Source organism: Mastigoproctus giganteus, chromosome 12 (genome assembly GCF_048544385.1).
Source record: "Mastigoproctus giganteus isolate SK-2022 chromosome 12, ASM4854438v1, whole genome shotgun sequence".
Lineage (NCBI taxonomy): Eukaryota > Metazoa > Arthropoda > Arachnida > Uropygi > Thelyphonidae > Mastigoproctus > Mastigoproctus giganteus.
In genome coordinates, this window is record NC_143586.1 from 146,783,349 (window position 1) to 146,807,998 (window position 24,650).

The following is a 24,650-nucleotide window of genomic DNA, read 5'->3' on the forward strand; positions in this document are numbered from 1 at the left end:
TCATCAGAGTGCTAGAGTTTCCAAGCTTGAGGAGGTTACAAACAAGGAAATTAGAAGGCATTTGCACACAGATAAAGATATTATAGAGCAAATTGAAAATAGAAGGCTGAGATGGTTTGGACATCTATGCATGAATGAAGAGGGATGGTCTAAAATTTTATGAGCGGATACCAGACGGGAAGAGAAGACACCTTAGAAAATCATGGAAGCAGGGTGCAATATCATCTATGAGAGAGAGGAATTGGAATTTTAATCAATAAGGTGACGAGCTGTCGTATAAAGTCAAACATAGAGTATGTTTATTTCTAGTCACTCTTAAAAATTAAAATATTAGTTTTATTTATGGGAGCAATTGCACAAATTCATTTATCATTTTAGAGGCGTGTGGCATAGCAAAGTTTGAGGACCTCTTGGTTAAATCTTAACTCTATATTTTTAAGAATATTGTAATTAAGTCTTGAAAATATGAAAAATATCAGTGTTGTCATTCTAACAATTTATGGTGAAAACTTAGTATCAGTCCTCTATTTTGTTTCAGAGGAATGCTTGATCACTCAAAACATACTTTCATTTACATATATGGATTGATGATGTGTGTATGTGTGGTTTTTTTTTTTTTTTTTTTTTCAGTTCTAATTTTGACTTGTGCAAGTATTGATATATTTTAAGCTTGAAGCTTCTTGAGATTATTAACTGCATTATTGAATAACTAATTTTTGTCTATTTTTTATATACAGATATATTGTATCTCAAGGATCGAGTAATCCAGAAGAGAGTACATGTATGAAGATTTATTTATTCAGCAAGAGTATGTTGCCATATATTATTATGAATTAGTTTATTTAATTACGGGAAAAATATTGCCATGGAGGATGAAGAACATTTAGAAACTTTGGCTTTATCCAAGGATGCTGCTTTGCAGATAGAACCCATCATGTTCTTTTCTCGGATTACCAATTCTGTTGCTTGGCTCAAATTGGTTGGTATAAATGTCTTAGCATTTGGTCTTGAGTTATGTGCAAGTGCTGGTTTCACTTATATTCCTCCAGTTATGTTAAAGATGGGATTCGAAGAAAAGACTATGACAACTGTTATGGCAATTGGACCTTTTATTTCCCTTTTTCTTGTGCCAATGATTGGTCGATGGAGTGATAACTGTAAATGTCATTTTGGAAGACGACGTCCTTTTATTCTTATACTTGGACTTCTTATGCTGCTTTCATTGGTGATTATACCGTTTAGTAAAGAAGCTAGTCTCCATTTATCGTTAGGAATGATAAGTGCAACATCAATTCTAGCTGGTGGAGTCATTTTGTTGGATTTTGCAAGCCAAGCATTAATGAACCCATGTAAATCATTGATGTCTGATGTCTTGAGTCCGAAAGAACAGCAGATTGGATTTGTAGTATATTCTTGTATGTTATCTATTGGCGGATGTATAGGATATTTAATTACTTCTCTGAAGTGGAGTTCAACTGTTTTTGGTATGGCACTTGGTGGACAAGAAAGAGCTGTTTTTATGTTTTTGGCAGTTCTGTTTTTCTTTTTTCTTCTTGTTAACCTTATTGTTGCTGAAGAAAATTTTCCACAACATATAAAGATGGTTAGTACCAGTAATTCAGTCCATTTGTTAAAACCATCCAGTGGAAATAACACTGGACTTAATGAAGTCATTACTTTATCTGATCATTTGCTTCCATCTCTGAGAAGAAAAACACCTGTTTCTAATGGCACTGCATTTCATGAACATTCAGGTGGAAACAGGATGCCAAATCACCGCTTCTCCTGTTGTTCACTTTCATGTGTTTTTTCTCGAAGAACATTTCGGCCTCTGACTGGTGTAATATCTTGTTTGTTTAGGACTGTACTGTATATTGTTGTATTCATCAGAAAGACTGTCCTCTGTCCTTTTGTGCAGATACATGTGTTTTTCTCAATGCCACCTGTACTACTGAGACTCTTTGTGGCAAGCTTGTTTGGATGGATGGCAATTATGTGCCATGACATGTTCTATACTGATTTTGTAGGGCAGGTAGGTATTTGATTTGTGTTCTTTATTTTTTTCCCCCTTAAACTTGCTTTGAAAGTATCTTTGTTATTTCCTCTCACCTTTTTTTTAATATGTCAGTATAATAGCATGCTTTTATATTATTACATTTACAAACTTATTTATTTTTTAATACAGTGAACATATACGAGTCCCAACTTTTATGCTCTTAATCGCTGTTTATTCGGCCGTAATGCCGAATAAACAGTCTTTTCTTTTCTGATTAAAAATTGGAGTAACCTCTATTGAATATAGTCCAAAAGGTCCCCCACATGACTGCAACTGGGCTAAAGATGAAGGATTTCTATTGGGGTCTGATGATGAAACACTGTACACCACATTACAATGGTTAAATTGTTCTGTAAGTTTACTTCATGTTTTTGCTTCTTGTGAGCATTAGTGTATGCATGTGATCAAGTTGTTGGTATTTGTTCTGAAAGATTACACCTTAGATTGCTTTGCAAAATAAAAATTGCTCATTGTTGTATCATCAAAATGAATACTGTGGCTTTGTTTGAACAAATGAATTCCAAATTTGATAGCTAGATATTAACAAAATGGTGAGTAGATAATTTGAAAATCTGATTATTTAATGTGTCAAGAGAAGTTTATTTACTTATCACTAGTGATTTGAATTTCCAGAAAACTTTCCTATAGTTAGAAAAATATCTGGAAAATCCCACTTTAATAATCTCATTTTACAGGTCTTAAAGGTGTCATGTGGAAGTTTTTATTAAAAAGTTATAGGTTTTTATCCTGCTAAACAGAGAAACTAACCTTTTTAGAGAATGTCCAGCTTAAGGACATAATATGTAAGATATGTTATGGCTAAGGATCAACAAATTTGTTGATCCTTAGCCATAACATAATTTGTTTTAGACTTAAGTTTTAGCAAATTTAAATCTGAAAAATATATGTTGGTGTCATTGGATTAGTGTACCTTGATTATGATTGTTAGCCACTCTTCCATCCCATATGTCAGGATTTACCAGTTGCTGGACCACTAACAATTTTTCATCTATCACGAATGAGCTGAACCTCAGTTAATAATACATTTTGCATTTTTCTGTTTGCTTAATTTGATGAATGCTTTCTTCCTTTTTTTTTTAATTCCTTTTACTGGTGGCATAAAACTTCTAAAATATATGTATAATTTAATAATTCAGTGAATGAATGACTATCATAGTGAACAGTAACTCTTACTGTTGCCCTGCATGAATTAAAGAGCATCGTAGTACTGTCTGTTAAGCATAATATCAGTGCATGTTAAAAGGAGTATTCCTGCCAGTAGCTAGATTTGTTACAATTTTGAGCAGTTAACATTAATCTTACACAATCTGCATGAATGTTGAAATTTTTCATTTAAGTATATAAGAAAAGTTATTTAAATTTCTTCATTGATGTCTGCATTTGCAATATAATTATAAATATTATCTCTGGGAGTTTCTGCAATAATTGATAAAAGGAAATAAAATGCTATGTAATATTTATTTTACATTTCATTAATGTTGTATGGAGGTTTCATCTGTTAGTGCCATTTATCCAGTTACTATTAATATTGGCCACATGGTGCAGGGAAAACAGTTTTGTTGCACGAGCCAATCAACAACATTAAAAAACAACTTTTATGCTTCCTTCTCCATAGATACTAACATAGCTGACTTTTAAATTTTCCTAATCCATCATCGTCAACTTCTTATTCCAAAAAGTAGTTGCTGCTGGCTAAAGTGTGAAATTTAATATTGTGAAAATTTCACCTTGCTTCATTATCCCCTGTAAGGTACCTATTTCAAAGCTCTATAGCCCAAAATATTTGAAATCTTTCTTCATGTAGATAGTGTTTTACCAGGCTCATTGCCTGTCTTTGCAAATTTTCAAGAAACTAGGTGTTTTGTTTAGGTGTGATCCCCATATCTGGATTCAGACTAAGTGCAACCTTACATTGTGACCTGCCTGTGTACCCTACACGGAATACTTTGTTTTTGTTTCTTCCTAGATTATAATTTCCAAATCACTTTATTCTTCTACTATTTTTAATTCACGCCCTCCAAGTATATAAGTGGTTAATACTAGTATGTAGTAGTATACATGTTTTTGTGGTTTGATATAGACCTGCTGGAATGAGTACAGATAAGGGCAAGGAGATTGGTGAGTGGAACAAAAGGTTGCTCTTACCAAGAAAGACTTACTTCCTGCAAATTGCAACGTCTGGAGACTAGGCACGTGCAAGGTGACCTGATTGAGGTGTATAATGCATTGAATGGTTTGAGCAAGCTCAATGATGGGATTCTTCCTCTTGCACAGATTACTCACCTGAGGGGACATAAATTCAAATTGAGGAAAGACAATTATAGAATAGCTGTGTGGAAATTTGCCTTCAGCCAACGGGTGGTTGATAGTTTGAACAAATTTCCATCTGTCGTAGTGGAGGTTGAAAACTTGAATAAGTTCAAGGCAGAACTGGACAAGCATTTGGAGTGAATGGATGGGGAGTTTTTTTTGCTGATGGTATATAAGCTTGCTTTCTTGCATCATATGCCTCTACTAATGCTGAGTGGTTAGTGTGGGAGTGAAGTATCATGTTTGTTTGTGTTGATAGAGAGAGTCTTTAATGCCCTTCACGGCCAAAAAGCCAGGGGTTTACATTTTTACAGGCTCCCGAAACTTCCGGGAAACTCAAACAATTATTTACAAAAAAAGGTAATTTTACAAATGAAAACATATTTTGATACAAAGGAGAGAACTCCTTATGAGAGTTAAGTTTGATTGAGTTGACTTAACATTGAGATAAGAGCACCAGCTCAATCAGACAGGAACATATGCAAGGTACACATCAGTCATTGCTGATTAGTCCTACTAGTCATAATTTTTTTTCCGGTAAGTCCGGTCAACAGCGAATTTGTCCAGGTCAGCGTCAAGTGCCCGGGTTTGCTTGAACATCTGCTGAGGGAGGAACCTGTCCGAGAGATGGAGTCGTGCTGAATGCGAGTAGATCTCAGGGTTGGCCCTAAGGGCAGCAGGGGGGGATCCTCCAGCCACAGGTATCCCAGAATGAAGGTGTTGCGATTATGCCTGTTATCATCCTGACTGTTGCTAGGAGGCGTTGGTCATCGACTAAGGTGGGAAGCCGTGGAATCCCGAGAGAGTCGGCAAGCTGCGTGGTACGAATCAGAGCTGGAAGGTTGTGCTTCCTGTTGGCCGACTTTAGGAGCAAGAATTCTGTCTCAAAGAGTGGTTTCTTTATTGACGGTGCCGTTGACGCCCAAATTTCAGCAGCATAGAGTAAAGGTGGAAAGATAATTGTTCTTATGTACCTCACGGTTGTCTTTTTATCTCTGATATGAAGGAGATGCTGTTTTGCTATCCACCAGAGTCTTGAAGCACGTGTGAGGAGCATGTCTATGTGGGCGTTGAATCGAAGTTTGGAGTCGAATACAATGCCGAGATCACGATGGCTGGACACAATTGGGATGAGAGTGTTGTCGACCGAAGAAGGAGTTTGCTTCAATGAATACACCATGAATTCAGACTTAGCAGGATTGATCTTGAGCCCAAACTGGCAGAGGTAAGATGTGACTGCAGTGAGCGTGTTGTTAATTTCTGTTTTTACCAGATCGAGGCCTTGACCAGGGATGATGGGAGTGAGTATCTTGATATCATCTGCATAGCTCAGTAGACATTGAGAATGTGCAACCAGTGGGAAGATAATAGATGAGAACAGAAGGCCGGAAAGGACGCCTGCTGTGACGGATCTAGTAAGGGTGCGATCTCCTGTATGAAGCTTTATAACTCTGTTATTCAGAAGAGGAGAGAAAGCATAATATGTTCCCTGTGATCTGGAAGTGGCATTCCAGGAGAGTGAGTAGTTGGTTTACTTGGACGGCATCAAATGCAGCCTCAATGTCTAAGTAAGTAACAGCTAGTTCGTGCCTTTTCTCGAATCCTGACAAGATAGTATTCGTGGTGGCTAGCAGATTGGTGATCATTGATCTGTTGGAAGGGAGTAGTGAATTTGGGCTGGATTACTGGGCAAGATCTGCTTGGTGAGGATGGGGAGTAAGGTCTTCTCCAGGAGCTTCAGCAGGCTGGAGGAGTTGGAGATGGGTCAGAAGTGTTTAGGTTTCGATGGCGACTGAACTTTGGCTAAAGGTTTGATGAGATAGTTTGTCCATTGCTGTGGGAAAATCTGGTTTGAGAGTAACTGGTTGAAGATAATTAAAAGTGGCTGAATAATGTATGGACTTAGGCATTTGAGCATGAATTGGGGAACTCCATCACCAGTGGTTGATGAGGCAGGTAGAGAATTGATGGCGACGATCAGCTGTTGTTTTGTGATCTGAATGGTGTTCAACACTTCTTGCTGGGTTGGCTCTGTTAGTAGAGCCAGATCTGAGTTTGGCATAGGATTACGATTAAATTTTGTGACGAAATCGAGCCACGATTCAGGATCAAGTTGCAAAGGAAAATGAAGGTTCACTTTCTTGTATGGAATTTTTCCTTTAGCCAGATCTCGGTTAACGTATAATTTGATTGCCTCAGATTTCAGGCGATTAAATTGAGCCCGTGCCCTTGAATAAACGATGCAATCATTGACATTTTGCGACTGTTTCCATGTGCGATGGAGCTGTTGCATCAGCTGGAAACTCATTTTGAGTTCTGAATTCCACCAAAGTCTTGTATATGGACTGATTGTGATTTTTTTAGAGGCAGCATATTTGGCAACCGGGTTGATCCAGTTTGTGAGAATGTTCACAGCTAGCTCTGGGTCACAAGTCTCTAAGGTCACCCAGGGAATGAGAGAGGTGGCTCTGATGCACTTATCTACATCAAGTACGTTGGGACTAGTGATGTCAACCTTTTTTGTTGATTTAAGCTTATGCGACTGAAGTATGGTAATGATTATTTATAAATTTCTTTGACATCTGTTTATACTCATATCAGGGTAACTATAAACTTACAAGTTTGTAGTTACCCACCTTTATATATTGGAGAGACAAATATACATCTCCAGTGTTAAGGATTTTCCATAGGTGCAGTGATGCTCTCATTGTAACTTTTCAGGAAAGTTTTTTTCTTTTGTTTAGTTTAAGAACATTTTTTAAAATAAAATCCTCTTTAGTATTCTAAAGATATTTCACATATGCTTATTTTCTGTATTTCCCCATGCATTTGGGATGTGTCTTCATTGTTAGTATAGGGAAAAGAGTGTACTGTGAGTCTATACAGGCAGCAACTCTTGGTTTACAAACATTGGCTATAACGAACGTCACAATTCATTCAAAATTTCTTAAAGTCGCCAATAGATAGTTCCTTATAAAACGAAATGCCAAATGTATAGCGAACATAGTTGTAAGATTTAAATACAAAAGGTTTATTTATTTATTATGATAATTATACTGAACAGTTCTAGCCAGTAAAAAAAAATGTTGGTTTACATGCCATGCCGTGTAGAATGTTTTCTCATGAGAAAGAAATCGGTGATTTCCCCTATTATAATAATAATATAATAGGATCATCACTTGCTTTGCCTAGGTTATCTTAGACGGTCAACCGTTGGTTCAGTTAGAGTCTGAGAAAAGGAAGCTTCCCCATCCCTTTCTCTTCCAGTCGCAAAGATACCTGAAATGGATAATACCAGCACCCGACTGATCTTTTGCGTCGCACAACAACAAATGTTTTATAGACACCGTTAGGTGTAGTTTTGCATTTGGTGACTTAAAAATATATTTTTAAAAATTTAAGCGATCTTGTTATTTTCTTATGTTACATGTTGTATACAATAAACCATAACACATAAATAAAAAAAAAAAAAAAAAAAAGGTAAACTGGCAGCCATTATCACCCCACTGCAGGATGGAAGCCTCCTCAACAATTCATGTTGAGGGAAATGGACCATAATCTGCCACGTGCTCCAGTGCGGGTTGGCAGATCGACCATAATTAGCACTCATGGTCTTGAACCCCGATCTACTAAAGGAGCACATGCTACTGCACTGACACTCAGCAACACATACGTACATACATTATAATAAAATCTATTGTATAGATACTATAGACCATTCGATGTTTAGTACATGGTTTTATGCTTTAAAATGGCTGCTAACGTATACGATACGTATCGAAGCTCAGGAATGCAAGATACGCATAGTGAACAACATCTTGGAACGGAACTCGTTCGTAAACCGAGAGTTGCCCATACTGTTGAAATGAAAAACTATGTTGTCCATCAACAGTTGGGTGCTTACCAGATGTTGTAATGAAATGTTTAAGCCAGCACACATAAGCAGGTGGATTAATAGAAGCCACTGATTTTAAATTCTTGTTTTTTAACACTAGCATGTAATGATCAAGAATAGGCTTAACAAAAACATGTTATTTTATTTTTTATGGTTAACTTCTTCAATAACAAAACAATTACCCATGCAGATTGAAATAAAATGCAAGTGGTAAAATTGGCATCAATGTTACTTTTTTTTTTAGATGTAATGATCTTTGTAGTAATCCACCATGGACGGCATGCCTGCTTGAAGACTAAACTAGACAATTTTTGCACCACTAAAAGTGGCGAAGAAGGTCATGTAACACCTGGCTGGTGGCCAACTCTTTATTTCTGGAAAATATTTTTGAATTCCACTTGCAGTATGCTTGACCTTTTGTTAATGGATTGCATTAATTATTATATGCATCATCTTCAATGAAACAAAACATTTATTAGTTCTGTTCAAAATGGAAAAAAAAAACCATCATGAACTTAAAATATAAACATGAAAGTATTAGCCACTATATAAAATTGTTAAGGGTGCAAAATTTAAGAAACTGCCCATGCCCACATCTTTCTGCTTATATGTTACATATATTTATATTAGGTTTCACGCCGGTCACCTGAAAAAATGTATCTAAAGTACACTTTCCCCTCAGTTTCGCAGATTTTGGATTTTCCAAACAAAATTCCACTATACTACCATTTCCCAGATGCCGACCGAAATTCGCGGGACATCCACCAGTTAGTATGCACAGCGGCAATATTGTTTTTGTTGCGAGTGTAAGGACAGTGCACTTTGTATCAACATTTATCCATTATTAGTATTATTTCAAATAATTTTTGTGACCAGCAATGGCTTCAAAACAAACAAATGTTAAAAGAAAGAATGTACATTTGAGTGTCTGGTGCCTTGGTGTTCGGTGTTTGTGAGCAGTATGGAATTAAAAAGCAAACTGTTTCTGATATTTTCTAGGCCAAAAGAAAGCTCTAAAGCTTTGCATTAAAAAAAAAAAAAAAAAAAGCACACGACAGTAAGCAAAGATAAAGTTCTAGAAGAAGCTGTTTACAAATGGTACATGCAGGAGCGATTATGTGGAGTGAATTTTACTGGTGTTACCTTAAGCACTGCAGCTGAGAAACTGGCTAGACATATGGACATTAACAATTAGCTAGTATTGGGTGGCTGTGGTGCTTTAAACACTGCCATGGCATGTGTAACAGGAATGAGCAAGGTGAAGCTGGGTCTGCTGCAACACATTCAGTTGAGCCTGTCAGGCTCCACCTCAATGAACTGATAAAGGAGAAGGGCCTGCTCTTATCCCGGTTGTATAATGAAGACAAGACTGGGTTATTCTGGTGATCCCTTCAAAAAGGCGCCTCCGTAGTCAGGTGGGAAGGAGCAGCAGTGCGTAGCACACACTTCTTGATTAGACCGGGGTTCGAGCTCGTCGCCACCAAATACGGAAGTTGCGGAAAGGTCAGGGAATGACCACTGCATATCCTGGAGCAATATGGCCTTAGTTGCTAATGCTCCTAAAAACCAAATAACAAACCCTTCAGAAATAAGACAAAACTCTTGGAAAGAAAATGAGCAAGGAGCATTTTTCAGCTTTATACCATGCAGGTGCTTAGGGCCTCCATCGCCTAAAGCTGGCTGTCGTAGGCAAATCATCTGCTCACGTGTTTTGAAAGATTACATGACACAGTTGCCTGTTATCTAATACCATTCAAAGAAGGCATGGTTCAATGCCAGCATATTTTTTGACTGGTTTTTCAAGCATTTTGTCCGTGAAGTATGTCAATATCAGAAGAAGTCTTAAAGGTGGTGCCCAATCATTTAAAGGCTCTTCTCTAATTAGATAATGCTCCTGCTTATCCAGTTGCTGAGAAATTAGTCAGCAGTGATGGCAAGATCCATACCATGTTTCTCCCTCCTGATACAACCCATGGATCAAGAATTCATAGTTTCATGCAAGAGGTACCTGAATGAAGACTTAACTGAAGACACAAGAGGCCGGTGTACTCTGCAGAACAAAAAATTATAACATGAAGTTAGCAATTTACAACTTTACTGATTCTTGGAAAGACATAAAAACCACCACACTGGCTCATAGCTGGAAGAAGTTGCTTTTGTGCAGTGACCCTGACATTGATTTTGAAGGGTTTGAGACTCCAACTTCCACCAAATGCTATGCTGTAACTGATGTGGAACCGAGCTACCAAATCTTGATACCAGTGCAGATTACTGATAAAGTGAGAGCAGGTGGCATTGAGGGGCATCCAGTAATGAAGAAATTATTAACAAACCAAAAAGGACAGCAGTGAAATTTAGCCCCACTACCACCTATTAATATAGTGTACACACAATGCAGATTACTTATAAGCAATATAAGTACAGTAATACCCCGACTTATGCGAACTCAGAGTTACGCGGTTCTTGATTTTTTTCGTTAGGTGTATATCTAAAATTAGCTTACCAGTGATTTGGAAGTCAAATCATAAAGCTTGGGTGAAAGCTTCCGTTTTTGAGGACTGGTTTGGTCGCCACTTCATACCCGAAGTCGAACGTTATTGCAAGTCTAAACAGATTCCATTTAAAGTGATGCTTCTTATTGACAGTGCACCCGGTCACCCTCTTGCCACACTAATTAATTTCGACCCACGTGTGAAAGTTGTGTTTTTGCCTCCAAACACAACCAGCTTGCTTCAACCGATGGACCAGGGAGTCGTCAAAACATTCAAGGCTTACTACACGAGCCGTTCGTTTGCACGTCTGAATGAAGCTATGAGACAAAATAGTGAGATATCTGTTAAAGACTTTTGGAAACAATTCAATGTTTTAGATGCCGTAAGAATCATTGAAGAATCCTGGGTTGAAATTCACAAAAAACACATCGAATGGTCTCTGGAAGAAACTTTGTTCATTTTTTTTTTTTTTTTTTTTTTCAAAAACAAGATGAAAACAACGCCAGAAACTGATCATGTCGCTCATGTGATAGAAGAAGTTGTTAATCTTGCCAGGCAATTACATTTGGAAGTCAATGGTGATGATGTCAACGAGCTGTTGGATTCACATAGTCAGGAGCTGACAATGAATGAACTCACAGAGATGCATGAGCAAAACGTCACTGAAGTATCCGACACTTCATACCCAGTTCCACCAGAAAAGCACATGACAATTGCAAGTTTGACAGAAGGTCTCAGCTCAATTGAAAAGGGCTTAAAAATTTTAGAACACATAGACTCCAATGAAGAACACGTTATAGCTACAAAGCAAGGAATAAAAAATTAACTTGCTACGAAGAAATTCTGCGTGAAAAAAATGCGCTGTGTCGTCAGACAAATTTGTTAGATTTTATGAAGCCATCGACAATGAAATAACTTTTTTACATAACTCATTTATTTTTTAATACATATTTTGTATTAATATGTATAAAGAATTGCAATTTTATTAAATATTTTTCTTCTAAACTAGTGTTTTTGTTAGTCCTTGGTCCCAATTAAACAAAATTTATATGTATTTATATGCAAAGTTGTACCCCGACTTACGCGAATTCGACTTAAGCAATTTTCGTCGGACCCACCTATCGCGTAACTTCGGGGTATTACTGTAGTACAATATGTAAAAATAAACACTAGAATAAATAATGTAACAAAATCAAAAACTATTTTCTCTTACCTTGATGGAGATAGAACTGTCTTAATGTATGTTAGGAGAGCCTGTCGTAAGGGAGCAGTATAAGGGAGGTAAACAGATGAAGCTGGACATTCTTCAAACCTGTTGCTGCGTCTGCCTCATCACAGCTAGGAAGATCCACTGACACAGAATAAATTAGTCTGAGTCCTACTATACGATCATGGCAGAACAAACTCAGTTCTATCTCCATTAAGGTAAGAGAAAATAGTTTATGATTTTTGTTACATTATTTATTTTTACATATTGTACTATTTATATTGCTTATAAGTAATCTGTATTGTGTGTATACTACCTATTGGTACTATACAAGTTAAGTGTTTCGTTAAATATTCATTCGGAAAATTCGGACCACCCGTTCCCCCTATTAGTCCGCAAAATTGTGAGTTATTTGTACTCGTATGCTATCCAGTCAAAACATTATGACTGCATCTGTGTTTCAGCAGTTGTCTGTTCTTCCTCACCTGTTGTGATGTGAGCCAGGCAGGTGGCATACAGTCTATACAAAGTACTTAATTGATATGGGTAAGAAACGTGATCTGATGGACTGCAAAAAAAAAAAGGATGGTTGTTGAGTATTGGTTGAAGGGTAACAGTACCCTTCAACCAATACTGTGGGCTGTTTGCAGAATGCTGTAGTTAAGATGTTCCAAGGGTGGATGAGTAATGGATAGAGCAGCAGTTGCTGGGCTAATGTTGGGTGCCCATAAGCTGTCCCACCTTGTGCTTACCAATATACGGAAAACAGTGGGATGGTTGATCATGAACTTCAACAGAGTGGTGACCAGCATTGTTTCCAAAACTACAATCCAATGAACCCTCCTTTGGAGTAGGTGCTCAGTCAAGATAACCATGCTTATGGCCACCCATCAATAATGACACCTAAAGGTTGCATCTGAAGATCATTGTTAGACCATTGATGATTAGAAGAAAGTTGCATTTTCTGATGAATCATGTTTCCTACTATGGCATGTGGAGTTAGAATGAAAAACTGTGGAGAGAAAGAGGAATCACTTTGATGTTTCTTGGGAATCCCTTGGAGCCCTCATACCCCCTAGACCACACTCTGAATGCTAAAAACTACCCATTCTACGTGGCGACTGTTTACCCAGATATGTTGTTCACCAAACATGAAATTGACTTTGTGTTACCTTGGCCACTAAATTCACTGGATACGAATCCCATAGAACATTTCTGAGATTATTTGGATCAATAGATCCAGTGTTTGGTTCTTTCACCATGGAATATTGCAATCCTGGCAAGATGAGGCCTTATAGAGTCCATGCATTATCATGTGGTGGTGGTAAGAGGAGAACACACCCACTATTAGGTAGTGGTCATAATGTTTTGACAGGCCATGTATATTCTTACTCTATGGTATCATTTTTTTTTTTATGAAAACATTTCTGATTACCAGATATGGGAATTTACAGAGTTCAGAGATCAAAATGATTTATCTCTGAATAAATTGGTCCGTTTGTAATATTCTTTCTAGTCTCTTATAGGGAAAATTATTAATATATATATTTTTTTTTCTACTGCTCTTCTGAATATTCTGTTTGTAGGTGATATATCAAGGAAAACCACATGGAAATGAAGAAGGTACTGAGGATCTATATGATGAAGGGGTGAGGATGGGATCTTGGGGACTGCTTTTGCACTGCCTATCAGGTATTACAGTAATTTATACAATACAAAAAAAAATTGATCTAAAATAATTTCCAAACTTTTGTAAAGTATTTTATGTTATTGCTAACTGTTAGTGATATCTTTACAACAGTTGACATACTAGTGTGTTTAAATTCCTTTAAGAGGTATGTCAATTACTGTAAATAGATTAATTTTAATTACAGTTAAGGGAATCTGTCCTAAGCACACTAATTGGTATTTTTCTAATTTACACATATGTTACACTTTTGCCATGAAAATAGCTTTTTTTTTTTTTTTGCAATGATGTAGTTAAATATAATAAGAGGAAGAATGCCACAGCTGATGACGATTGCAAGTTTTAAAAAAAAAAAAAAGAAACTTTATATTTGGCATTATTTTATACCACCCATTTTCATTTGTTTCTACAGAAAAAGAATAAGTTACCCTTGATTGAAGAATATTTAGCAGAATACATGCATTACAAGATTTACTGCTTGCAACTGAAGTTTAAAAGTGTATATACAGATCCTTCTTTTTTTAGTTTACTTATAATTATGGCTGTGGTCTGTTGTGCAGATATTGGTTGTCCTGATAGTAATTCTTTGAATGTAATGTAACTGAAGAAGTAGAATTTACAGATGGACTAGGTTAGAATAGCAGGTATCAGCAGAAACAACAAAATAAGTACAGGCTATCTGGGTAAATCATTTTATTATGGTTTGCTTCAACCTTCAGCTGCCTATATACATTACAATAAACATACACAAACAATAGATAGATGGCAATCATGTCTGAAAATATCTAGATATAATAGCATATACAAATATTTACAGGTGATACATGAAATGTATATGATTATAATAAAATTGTTTGCCACTGATGAGTAACATACATTAACCTTACTTATGAATGATGCAATTGATCATTGAATAATATTTCTGGAGCCATTTTTTATGAGGATGATTTGTACAGCTCTGTTAGGTGGTATATGTCCTGGATCTTTTGAGTTCCACAGCATTTATGCATCACTGGATTCTGTAACAAACTTCTCTGGGATATCTATTTGTTGGTTTGAAGGCTGTCAAACAGCCTAGGGGCATGCAATAAGGTTGTGGAGATAATTAGTGAGAATATGTAAATTTCCTGACATGAGCAACTGATGCCAAAGCTATCACACATAATAGATCTTGAGATGGTTAAAGGATGACCAGAACATGGTTGAACCATCTTAATATTCAGTACTCAATTTTCACAAATATTTTGATGTTAGCTAGTGTGGCAGAGGACTATATAGTCAAGGCATACATAGGAATCAGAACAGGGCATGATCGTATATAATGACTGGCAAATTTGTACTTGCTTGCCCCAGTTAGTGCCTAAGTAATGAACAGGGTTTTTGCTCTAGTGTTGAAGTGCTGTTTAAAAGTCAGGCCCTCATCCCACCTAAGCCATATGTGAAACCTTCTCCTATTAGGGCAGAGTGTTTGGACAAGATGAGTTTAATATTATCTCCCTAAGTGCTGCAGTCAGGATGAGAAGATTTCAGTGTAGCAGACAAGATGCCACCTTGGAGAACTCTTCTATTGATGATGTGGTTCGATTGGATGGTCTTGTATTCAACCCTCAGATGCATTTGTTTGAGAATGGAATTGAGGTTTTTAATAAGTTTCTCAGTATTTTTTTTTAAATAAAAAAAAAGTGCCTTTCAAGTATTGTCATCAGGCTCTCAACCTTTTTGGCTGAGGTACCCCCACTGGAAGTTCTGAAAGGTGCTCAGATACCCCTAAGACTATTGTGGGCACTGTATTATAGTGGAACCAAACTATAACCGTTACTTTACTCTTAAAATTTTAAAGTAAAAAAAAAAAAAAGTATTATTAAGACTCCAAATTAAAAAGTAGGCTTACAAAGTGAATCTAATGAGAGACCTGCTGTGACAGATTTTAAGGGATTTTGCTGATGATTGACAGCGAATGTCAAATCTATTTTGCTATCACAATATTTAGCAAACCCACGTTAACATAAATAAACACAACCATTCCCTCTAAATGTTTGTCCAGTTCCTCCTTGAATTTATTTAAGCTCTCAACTTCCACAAAGACAGGTGAAAGTCTGTTCCAGCAATTAATCACCCGCTGGCTAAAGGCAGATATATGCACATCTATTCTATAACTATCTTTCCTCAATTTGAATTTATGCCCTATCAGAATTCAGCGTGCTCAACCCATTCAAGGCCTTATACACCTCAATCAGATCACCTCGCAGGTGCCTAGTCTCCAGCCGCTGCAATTTGCAGAACTTAAGCCTTTCTTCGTAAGAGCACCCCTTTGTTCCATTCACTAATCTTGTTGCCCTTCTCTGTACTCATTCCAGCAGCTCTACATCCTTCTTGAAATGAGCCCTCTAGACCTGTATACAGTACTCTAGGTGTGGCCTGATCATTGCCTTATACAAGGGAATAATCACCACCTTATCCCTGCTAGAAAAATTCCTATATATCATTGACAATACACCATGAGCTACTCTTGCAGCCCGTCTGCACTGCTCAGAGAACTTCATATCTGCCTGCACAACCACCCCCCAGGTCCCTTTCATTCTCTACCACTGTCAGTGTAGTACCACGGAGTTGATACGTTACTCTGGGGTTGCTGTTTCCCATATGTAGTACTTTACATTTGTCACCTCTCAGCCCATCTGCTCAACCTTTCCAGATCCTGTTGCAGCAGCATAGTGTCCTTGACAACCCTGCCAACCTTCGTATCGTCTGCAAACTTGGACATTAAGCTTGATATGCCATCATCATCAATATTATTTATAAATACAGAAAACAATAATGGACCCAACACTGAACCCTGAGGGACTCCACTAATAACATTAGTCCACAATGAGCAGTATCCATTGATTACCACTCTGCCTTCTCCCCCTCAACCACCCCTTTATCCATAGCAGCAATTTGCCACACTGCTCCAATTTGTGCAGCAGTATCAAAAGCCTTTCTAAGATCCAAGTATATAATATCAAAGTTATTCTCTGCATCCAGTTCTTTTGTGACTGCATCATAGTATCCAATCAAATTGGTCAGGCAAGACTTCCCCTTAACAAAACCATGCTGTGTCCGAGCTATAACTGAAGTCTTGTCTAGATGATTCTGCAGTGTCTCCATTAATTTTCTTGGAACAGAAGTTAAACTCACAGGTCTATAATTACTTGTGTCAGCCTTTGATCCCCCTTTATGAATTGGGGTCACATTTGCACATCTCCAGTCTGTGGGTACCTCCCCTGAGTCCAAGGAAGCTCTCATAATTATGGCTAAGTGTTTGCGTACTGCCTCCTTTAATATAACTGGATAGATCCCATCCACCCCAGATGCCTTTCTTATGTTTAACTTCAACAATTTCTCCTCCACTTGGCTCTCAGTTATTACAAAATCAATAAGCACCCTGTTACATTTTGATAAACTTCTGGCATTTTCCTCCCCAAAATACTCATTCAGATTATCAGCTATTTGAGCAAGATCATGAACAGTCAAATCATCAATATCAAGTGGACCAGTCTCATTCCTTTTATAAGTAAAGAAGTCCTTGCAGTTTTTCTTAGCATCCTTTGCGACTTGATTACAGACTAGCTTGTATCTGCCATAGGCTTCTGTGTTGCCTGATAATTTATATGCATCCCATGTATTTTTTTTCTCTGCCACAAGTCTCATTAGTTCATCTGACATCCATTTCGGCCTAAACCTTGAACAATATTTGTTAATCGGTATGAAAAGTCTAGTTGTTTCTCACTTAAAATTTGCTGTTGGTAATATCATCAGTTGGTCCGACATCAGTATGCTGTGATCAATGCTACCTAGTGGTTCCTTTATCTGCAAATTCTTAATGCATGAATAATCACTGTTGTTAACCAGATCAAGAGTATTACCCTCTTTGGTTGTCTCTTGAACATGCTGCTGCAGAAAACAATCATCCAGTAAATCCACAAAAGTTTTGCTTGTGTGCAAATGACCAACCCACAAGTTCCAGTCAATATCCCCCATTATAACACAATCTGATTTACTGGCCCATTCTATTTTTCTTTACAGTTGTCACAAATGGTAAAAGTTTATGAACTGCTATATTAGGAAAAGAGTCCAACAAACTAGTGTGGAATACTAAAAAACGTTTTTTGGAGTGACATGTCACTAGAGATATCAATCAGTTCTTTTGTGGAGAGGACAGAGGAGTTAACTATCCACCTGTAATTTTCAGTGTCTGTATTGACCAGAAAATATTCTTCAAAAGAGGGGGGGGTCAGTTATTGTTTTTTTGGAAGTCTGACTCTGGAGATATTATTTTCAATGAGACATAGTAAAAGTATTGAAGGCATCAAATTCTCCCTTCAGCTGTTTCTTGAAAGAATAATTTTATCTTTGAATACATCGTGACTAATGATTTTCGTTTTCCTAAAACATGATAACTTCTAGGGCATCAGAAATATTTTACTAAAAACTAGGCACATGAAAATCTGCCATTTTGGAAGCAATGCCAAAACATCTCTAAGTCTAAAAAAAAAATTTATATTAATCTGTGCTTTAGCATCCAAAATAAAATATCCAGTAGATTTGTCCCTTTGGAATCATGGTGTGTAAATATGGAGGTTTTTCTATAAAACAGTGCATGGCAAGAATTGGCAGCAGTCTTCTTGAATAGTTTATTGAGGTGAGACAAAAGCCCTTGTGTTTTTTTGGATGTTTGACTTTTGGCACAGTCTTTACGATATAATGAAATAGTGGGCCAATAAATCAGTTATAAAGAGGGATTTTAACTTCCCAGATATTGACTGGAACTTGTAGGTTGGTCATACACACACTAGGAGGCTTTTGTGGATGATTGTTTTCTACAACAGTATGTTCGACAGGCAATCAGAGGGAGTAATAATCTTGATCTGATTATTAGCAGTGATCCTTCATGCATTAAGAATCTGTAGATAAAGGAAACACTAGGCAGCAGTGATCGCAGTGTGGGATTTACTCAAAGACGTAACTACCATCAGGGGTAAAGGGAAGGGTTTTTGCTTTTTTAAAGGTGACTACAGTGGGACCAACTGATGGTATTACCAACAACAAATTCTAAGTGGAAAGCATTCAAGGAGGTAATCTTGAAGCTACTGGGCTATTTTAGCATATGATGTAAGAAAGCAACCTTCTGATTTCAGGGGCTCCGCCGTAGCCAGGAGCAGCAGTGCGTAGCACACGCTTCTTGATTAGACCGGGGTTCGAGCCCGTCACCACCAAATACGGAGGATTCGGAAAGGTCAGGGAATGACCACCGCATATTCCCGGAGCAGTATGGCCTTAGTTGCTAATGCTCCTAAAAACAAGATAACAACAACCTTCTGATTTCATGCGTCCACTCGCTCCAAATGTTTCTCTAGTTCTGCCTTGAATCTATTTAAGCAATGACAGATGGAAGTTTGTTCCAGCAATCAACCACCTGCTGGCTAAAGGCAAACTTCCGCACATCTATCCTACAACTGTCTTTCCTCAATTTGAATTTATGCCCTCTCAGGCGATTATTCTGAGGAAAAATCCCATCAGCATTGAGCATCCTCAAACCATTCAAGGCCTTATACACCTCAATCAGATCATCTCGCAGGTGCCTAGTCTCCAGACACAGTAATTTGCAAAACTTAAGCCTTTCTTTGTAAGAGCAACCCTTTGTTCCATTCACTAATCTTGTTGTGCTATATCCTTCTTAAAATGAGACCTCCAGACCTATATACAGTACACAAGGTGTGGCCTGACCATTGCCTTATAGAAGGGGGATAATCACCTCCTTATCCAGCATATCATTAACAAGACACCATGAGCTACTCTTGCAGACCATCTGCACTGCTCAGAAAACTTCATATCTGACTGCACAGTTACCCCCAGGTCCTTTTCATTCTCTACTACACAGTTGATATACTACTCTGGGGTTTCTGCTTTACATTTGTCAATGTTAAACTTCATTTGCCACCTCTCAGCCCATCTGCTCAACTTTTCTAGATCCTGTTGCAGCAGCGTACTATCATTAACAACTCTGCTGACCTTCGCATCAAGTGCAAACTTAGACATTAAACCTGATATACCATCATCAATATTGTTAACAAATACAGAAAACAATACTAATCTTAAATTACCTCTCAACACTCAGTCGCGAATGGTTATAATATGAACTTACCCCCCCCCCCCCCCCGCAAGGTGTTTAAGGCCTTGCCTGGGTTGACCATGTTGAATTCTTCCACTTGCTCAGATTACGAACCTAAGGGGGCAATTCAAACTTAGAAAGACAGATGTGTGGAAATTTGCCTTTAGCCAGTGGGCGGTTAATTGCTGGAACAAGCTTCCATCTGTCGTGGAAGTTGATGGCTTAAATAAATTCCAGGAGGAACTGGACAAACATTTAGAGGGAATGGTTGCATGAAATTTTTTTTGGCTGCTGCTACATAAGCTGATATGCTTGCTTCTTGCATCACATGCCTCTGTTACTATTAATAAATACAGAAAACAACACTGAACCCTGGGTGACTCCACTAATAAGATCAGTCCACAAAGAGCAGTGTCCATTGATGTCACTCTGCCTTCTCTCACTCAACCATCCCTTTATGCATAGCAGCAATTTGTGCAGTAGTATCAAAAGCCTTTCTAGCATCAAAATTATTCTTTGTGACCACATCATAGTATCCACTTAAATTGGTCAGACAAGACTTCATCTTAACAAACTCATGTTGTGTCCGAGCTATAAATGAAGTCTTGTTTAGATGATCCTGTAGTGCTTCTTTAACCAGTGTCTCCATTAATTTCCCTGGAACAGAAGTTAAACTAACAGGTTGGTAATTACTTGTGTCGCCCTTTGATCCTCCTTTGTGAATTGGGGTCACATTTGCACATGTCCAGTCCATGGAAGCTCTCATAATTATGGCTAAGGGTTTACTTACTGCCTCTGTTGCTTCCTTTAATATAACTAGATAGATCCCATACACCCCAGGTGCCTTTCTTATGTTGTTTATCTTCAATTTCTCCACCACTTTGCTCTGTCAGTTATTACAAAATGTTCTAGCTCACTGCCAGAGTTTAATTCACCTCTGGCATTCCCCTTCCTGATTAACTCCTCATGTGTGAATGTAGATGCAAAATACTCATTTAGCTTGTTTGCTACCTGAGCAGCATCATCAATTGATGTTTTGACCAACACCTCAAATTCATTTACCAAACTCCTAGCATTGGTGTACAGGCAAGTATACATGCACCTGTTCCTGTTCTTAGCTGCCTTAACACAGTCCATGTATTTACTTGTTCCGAAATGACTCCCAGCAGTCCCTGAAATCTCCTGCACCTTGTTTTCCAGGCTGCTCTTTCCAATAGAAGCAATGCAAGAATCATTTTGGGGAGCACAATGTGTACAGAAAAGAAGGGACATGCTGTTAGTTAAAAAAAACACTAATAAGGAAGTGCATTAAATTGATGTTGGCAGACAATGCATTATTGAGTCTGTTTGGTGTGACATAAGCACTGGAAAAGGAAAAATGAGAGTAGGTGTGTATTATAGGCCTAATGAATCTGATGAGTATAATGAGCAATTATACTCATCAGAGAAATCGAGTGGGCCAGTAAATCAGTGTCTTATAATGGGGGATTTTAATTTCCCAGAGATTGACTGAAATTTGTGGGTTGGTCACACACACACAAACAAGGCTTTTGTGGATTTATTGAATGATTGTTTTCTACAGCAGCATGTTTGGGAGACAACTAGAGAGAGTACCCTTGATCTGATTATCAGTAGTGATTCTTCATGCATTAAGAATCTGCAGATAAAGGAACCACTAGGTGACAGTGATCACAGTGTGCTGAAGTGGGATTTACTCAAAGCGGTAACTATCATCAGTGGTAAAGGCAACTATGGTGGTCTGAGATAGTGTTTAATTCTATATTGCACAACTTGTATTAGAATAAGTAGCGACCTGGAGCGAGGGGTGTTGGCAGTCATCCTGAAATAGGTGGGTATATGGGATGTGTTAGGGTAACTAGGAATAGGAGCATGTATACCAATGCTAGAGGTATAGTAAATAAATTTGAAGTGTTGGTCAAGACATCAAAGGCGGATATTGTTGGGATAGCAGAGACATGGTGTCACACAGATATAAGGAATGCTGAACTGGAATTTGGGGAGTACAATGTGTACAGAAAGGATAGACAGGGAGGAGGTGTTATGCTGTTAATTAGGAAAAACATAAAATCAAAAGAAGTGCATCCAGTTGAGTCAGTTTGGTGTGACATAAGCACTGCGAAAGCAAAAATAAGAGTAGGAGTGTGTTATAGGCCTAATGAATTGAATGAGTACAGTGAACAAATGAGCAGAGAAATAGTGGGCTAGTAAATCGGAATGCCTTATTAGCATTAGTAGAGGCATTTGATGCAAGAAAGCAAGCTTATGTAGCATCAGCCAAAAAAAAAAAAAAAACTACTTCGACTTCACCCCTCTGTTCGTTTAAAATATCTGACCAGCTGAGCCTTAAACTTATTTAGGCTATCAACTTCCACAACAAGGGTTGGAAGTCTGTTCCACCAACCAACCACTCGCTGGCTAAAGGCAAATTTCTGCACGTCTATCCTACATCTGTCTTTCCTCAATTTGAATTTATGCCCTCTCAGGTGATTATTCTGAGCGAGAGGAAGAATCCCATCAGCATTAAGCATGCTCAAACCATTCAAGGCTTTATACACCTCTATCAGATCACCTCACTGGTGCCTAGTCTCCAGACACTGTAATTTGCAAAACTTAAGCCTTTTTTCATAAGAGCAACCCTTTGTTCCATTCACTAATCTTGTTGCCCTTCTCTGTATTCGTTCCAGCAGCTCTACATCCTTCATGAAATGAGGCCTCCAGACCTGTATACAGTACTCTAGGTGTGGCCTGACCATTGCCTTGTACAATGGAATAATCACCTCCTTATCCCTGCTGGAAAAATTCCTGTATATCATTGACAATACTCCATGAGCTACTCTTGCAGCCCGTCTGCACTGCTCAGAGAACTTCATATCTGCCTGCACAATCACCCCCAAGTCCCTTTCATTCTCTACCACTGTCAGTGTAGTACCACAGAGTTGATACGTTGCTCTGGGGTTGCTGTTTCCCATGTGTAGTACTTTACATTTGTCAATGTTAAACTTCATTTGCCACCTCTCAGCCCATCTGCTCAACCTTTCCAGATCCTGTTGCAGCAGTGTAGTGTCAGTAGTGTCCTTGACAACTCTGCCAACCTTTGTATCATCTGCAAACTTGGACATTAAGCTTGATATACCATCATCAATATCATTTATAAATACAGAAAACAATAATGGACCCAACACCGAGCCCTGAGGGACTCCACTAATAACATTAGTCCACGATGAGCAGTGTCCATTGATTACCACTCTCTGTCTTCTCCCACTCAACCACCCCTTTATCCATAGCAGCAATTTGCCTCCAATGTCACACTGCTCCAATTTGTGTAGCAGTCTTCCATGTGCAACAGTATCAAAAGCCTTTCTAAGATCCAAGTATATAATATCAAAGTTATTCCCTGCATCCAGTTCTTTTGTGACTGCATCATAGTATCCAATCAAGTTGGTCAGGCAAGACTTCCCCTTAACAAAACCATGCTGTGTCTGAGCTATAACTGAAGTCTTGTCTAAATGATCCTGCAGTGCTTCTTTAACCAGTGCCTCCATTAATTTAATTTAACCAGTGCCTCCATAAATATCACCAGTGGATGGAAGGGATTTGTTACCTGTTTAAGAACTGCCTGAATATGAGCAAATTTCCAAGCAAAAGTGGGAAAAAAAGGTGACACAGAACTGGAGTAAGTTCAGGAGCACAGGTTTTGAGAACAAGTGAATAAATACCGTCAGGACCTGGAGCTTTCTTAGCATCAAGATTGTTCAAAATCCTTCTTACAGAAGACCAATTAACTCATTGAATGGAGTGTACTGGGAATGGTGGGAGGTGGTTTACCAAGCTCATCAATACAAGAGTTGGAAAAAAAAATTAAGATGCTGACAGATTATCTTTGGCTGAAGTGGCAGCCAATAGCATTGGCAAGAGATAAGAATGCTTGACTACCATTTGGACAAGAAGCAAGTTTTCTTCTCTTAGCCTGTTCGAAATCTAATTTGGACTGATTAATAACTGCTTTACAATTGTTGCAAGCTTTGGTGTAGGCAGAAAATGAATCTGGAGATTCGAATACAGCCAGTTACGACCAACAGCATTCTTCTTTTGAACAGTTTTAGCACTGGAATTAGAAAACAGTCATTGAGCTTCGGGTTGCATATCATACAATTTTCTAGCAACGACCGACTAACTGAGATAAAAGCATTAAAATACACAGTAGCTTTTGAGATGAAGTGCCTCTTCATCAGCTTAGGCAGTGAATGGTGTACTCCAGTATATATATTGTTGGTTACAATAGCAAAAGTCAGCTGAGCATGATCATGTTTTACAAGTTTGGTGTTGGTAGAATAGAATTACGTATGTGTGATGATTGCCAGCATTCATTGCACTGCAAAATAGTACATTCCATAATGAGGTGCTAGTGCGATTCATGGTACTATTACTGCTAGCTATGTGCAGTGTGCCTCAAGCCATGAGCACTGGCAGTAATGATGTGACTAGTTGACGATTTCAATATCCCATTGGGATCAAGATTGTGCTGCTCAACCCACTAATGCTCAGTGACTGCGTAGCATTCAACATTAATGATTCAAAGAGCTGCCTCATGTTCAGAAACAGGTTTCTGAACATGAGCATGTCCAGATGCTTGGCAGCACTCATATGTACTAGCTTTTCCAAAACCAGGGAAGGACGACCATTCAAATTCAAATAACACTTCCCTATTGTCCATACTAGCTTTCTTGGTAAAACATTAGAAAAAATGTTGAATGAGCGGTTAACATGGTTTCTTGATTCACATAATGACAAAAGCCGAAGCAAATATATG

General features: G+C 38.0%; 1 protein-coding gene across 1 annotated transcript in view; it reads left to right on the forward strand.

The window, feature by feature from the left end:
- The first annotated feature begins 865 nt into the window (after positions 1-865).
- LOC150077492 (solute carrier family 45 member 3-like) overlaps positions 866-24,650 on the forward strand; it is a 44,246-nt gene continuing 20,461 nt past the window's right edge. Inside the window, exons 1-2 of the mRNA XM_090385920.1 lie at positions 866-2,032; positions 13,568-13,673. Of these exons, the coding sequence (XP_090242046.1) occupies positions 866-2,032; positions 13,568-13,673 (1,273 nt within the window). The remainder of the gene's footprint in view (positions 2,033-13,567; positions 13,674-24,650) is intronic.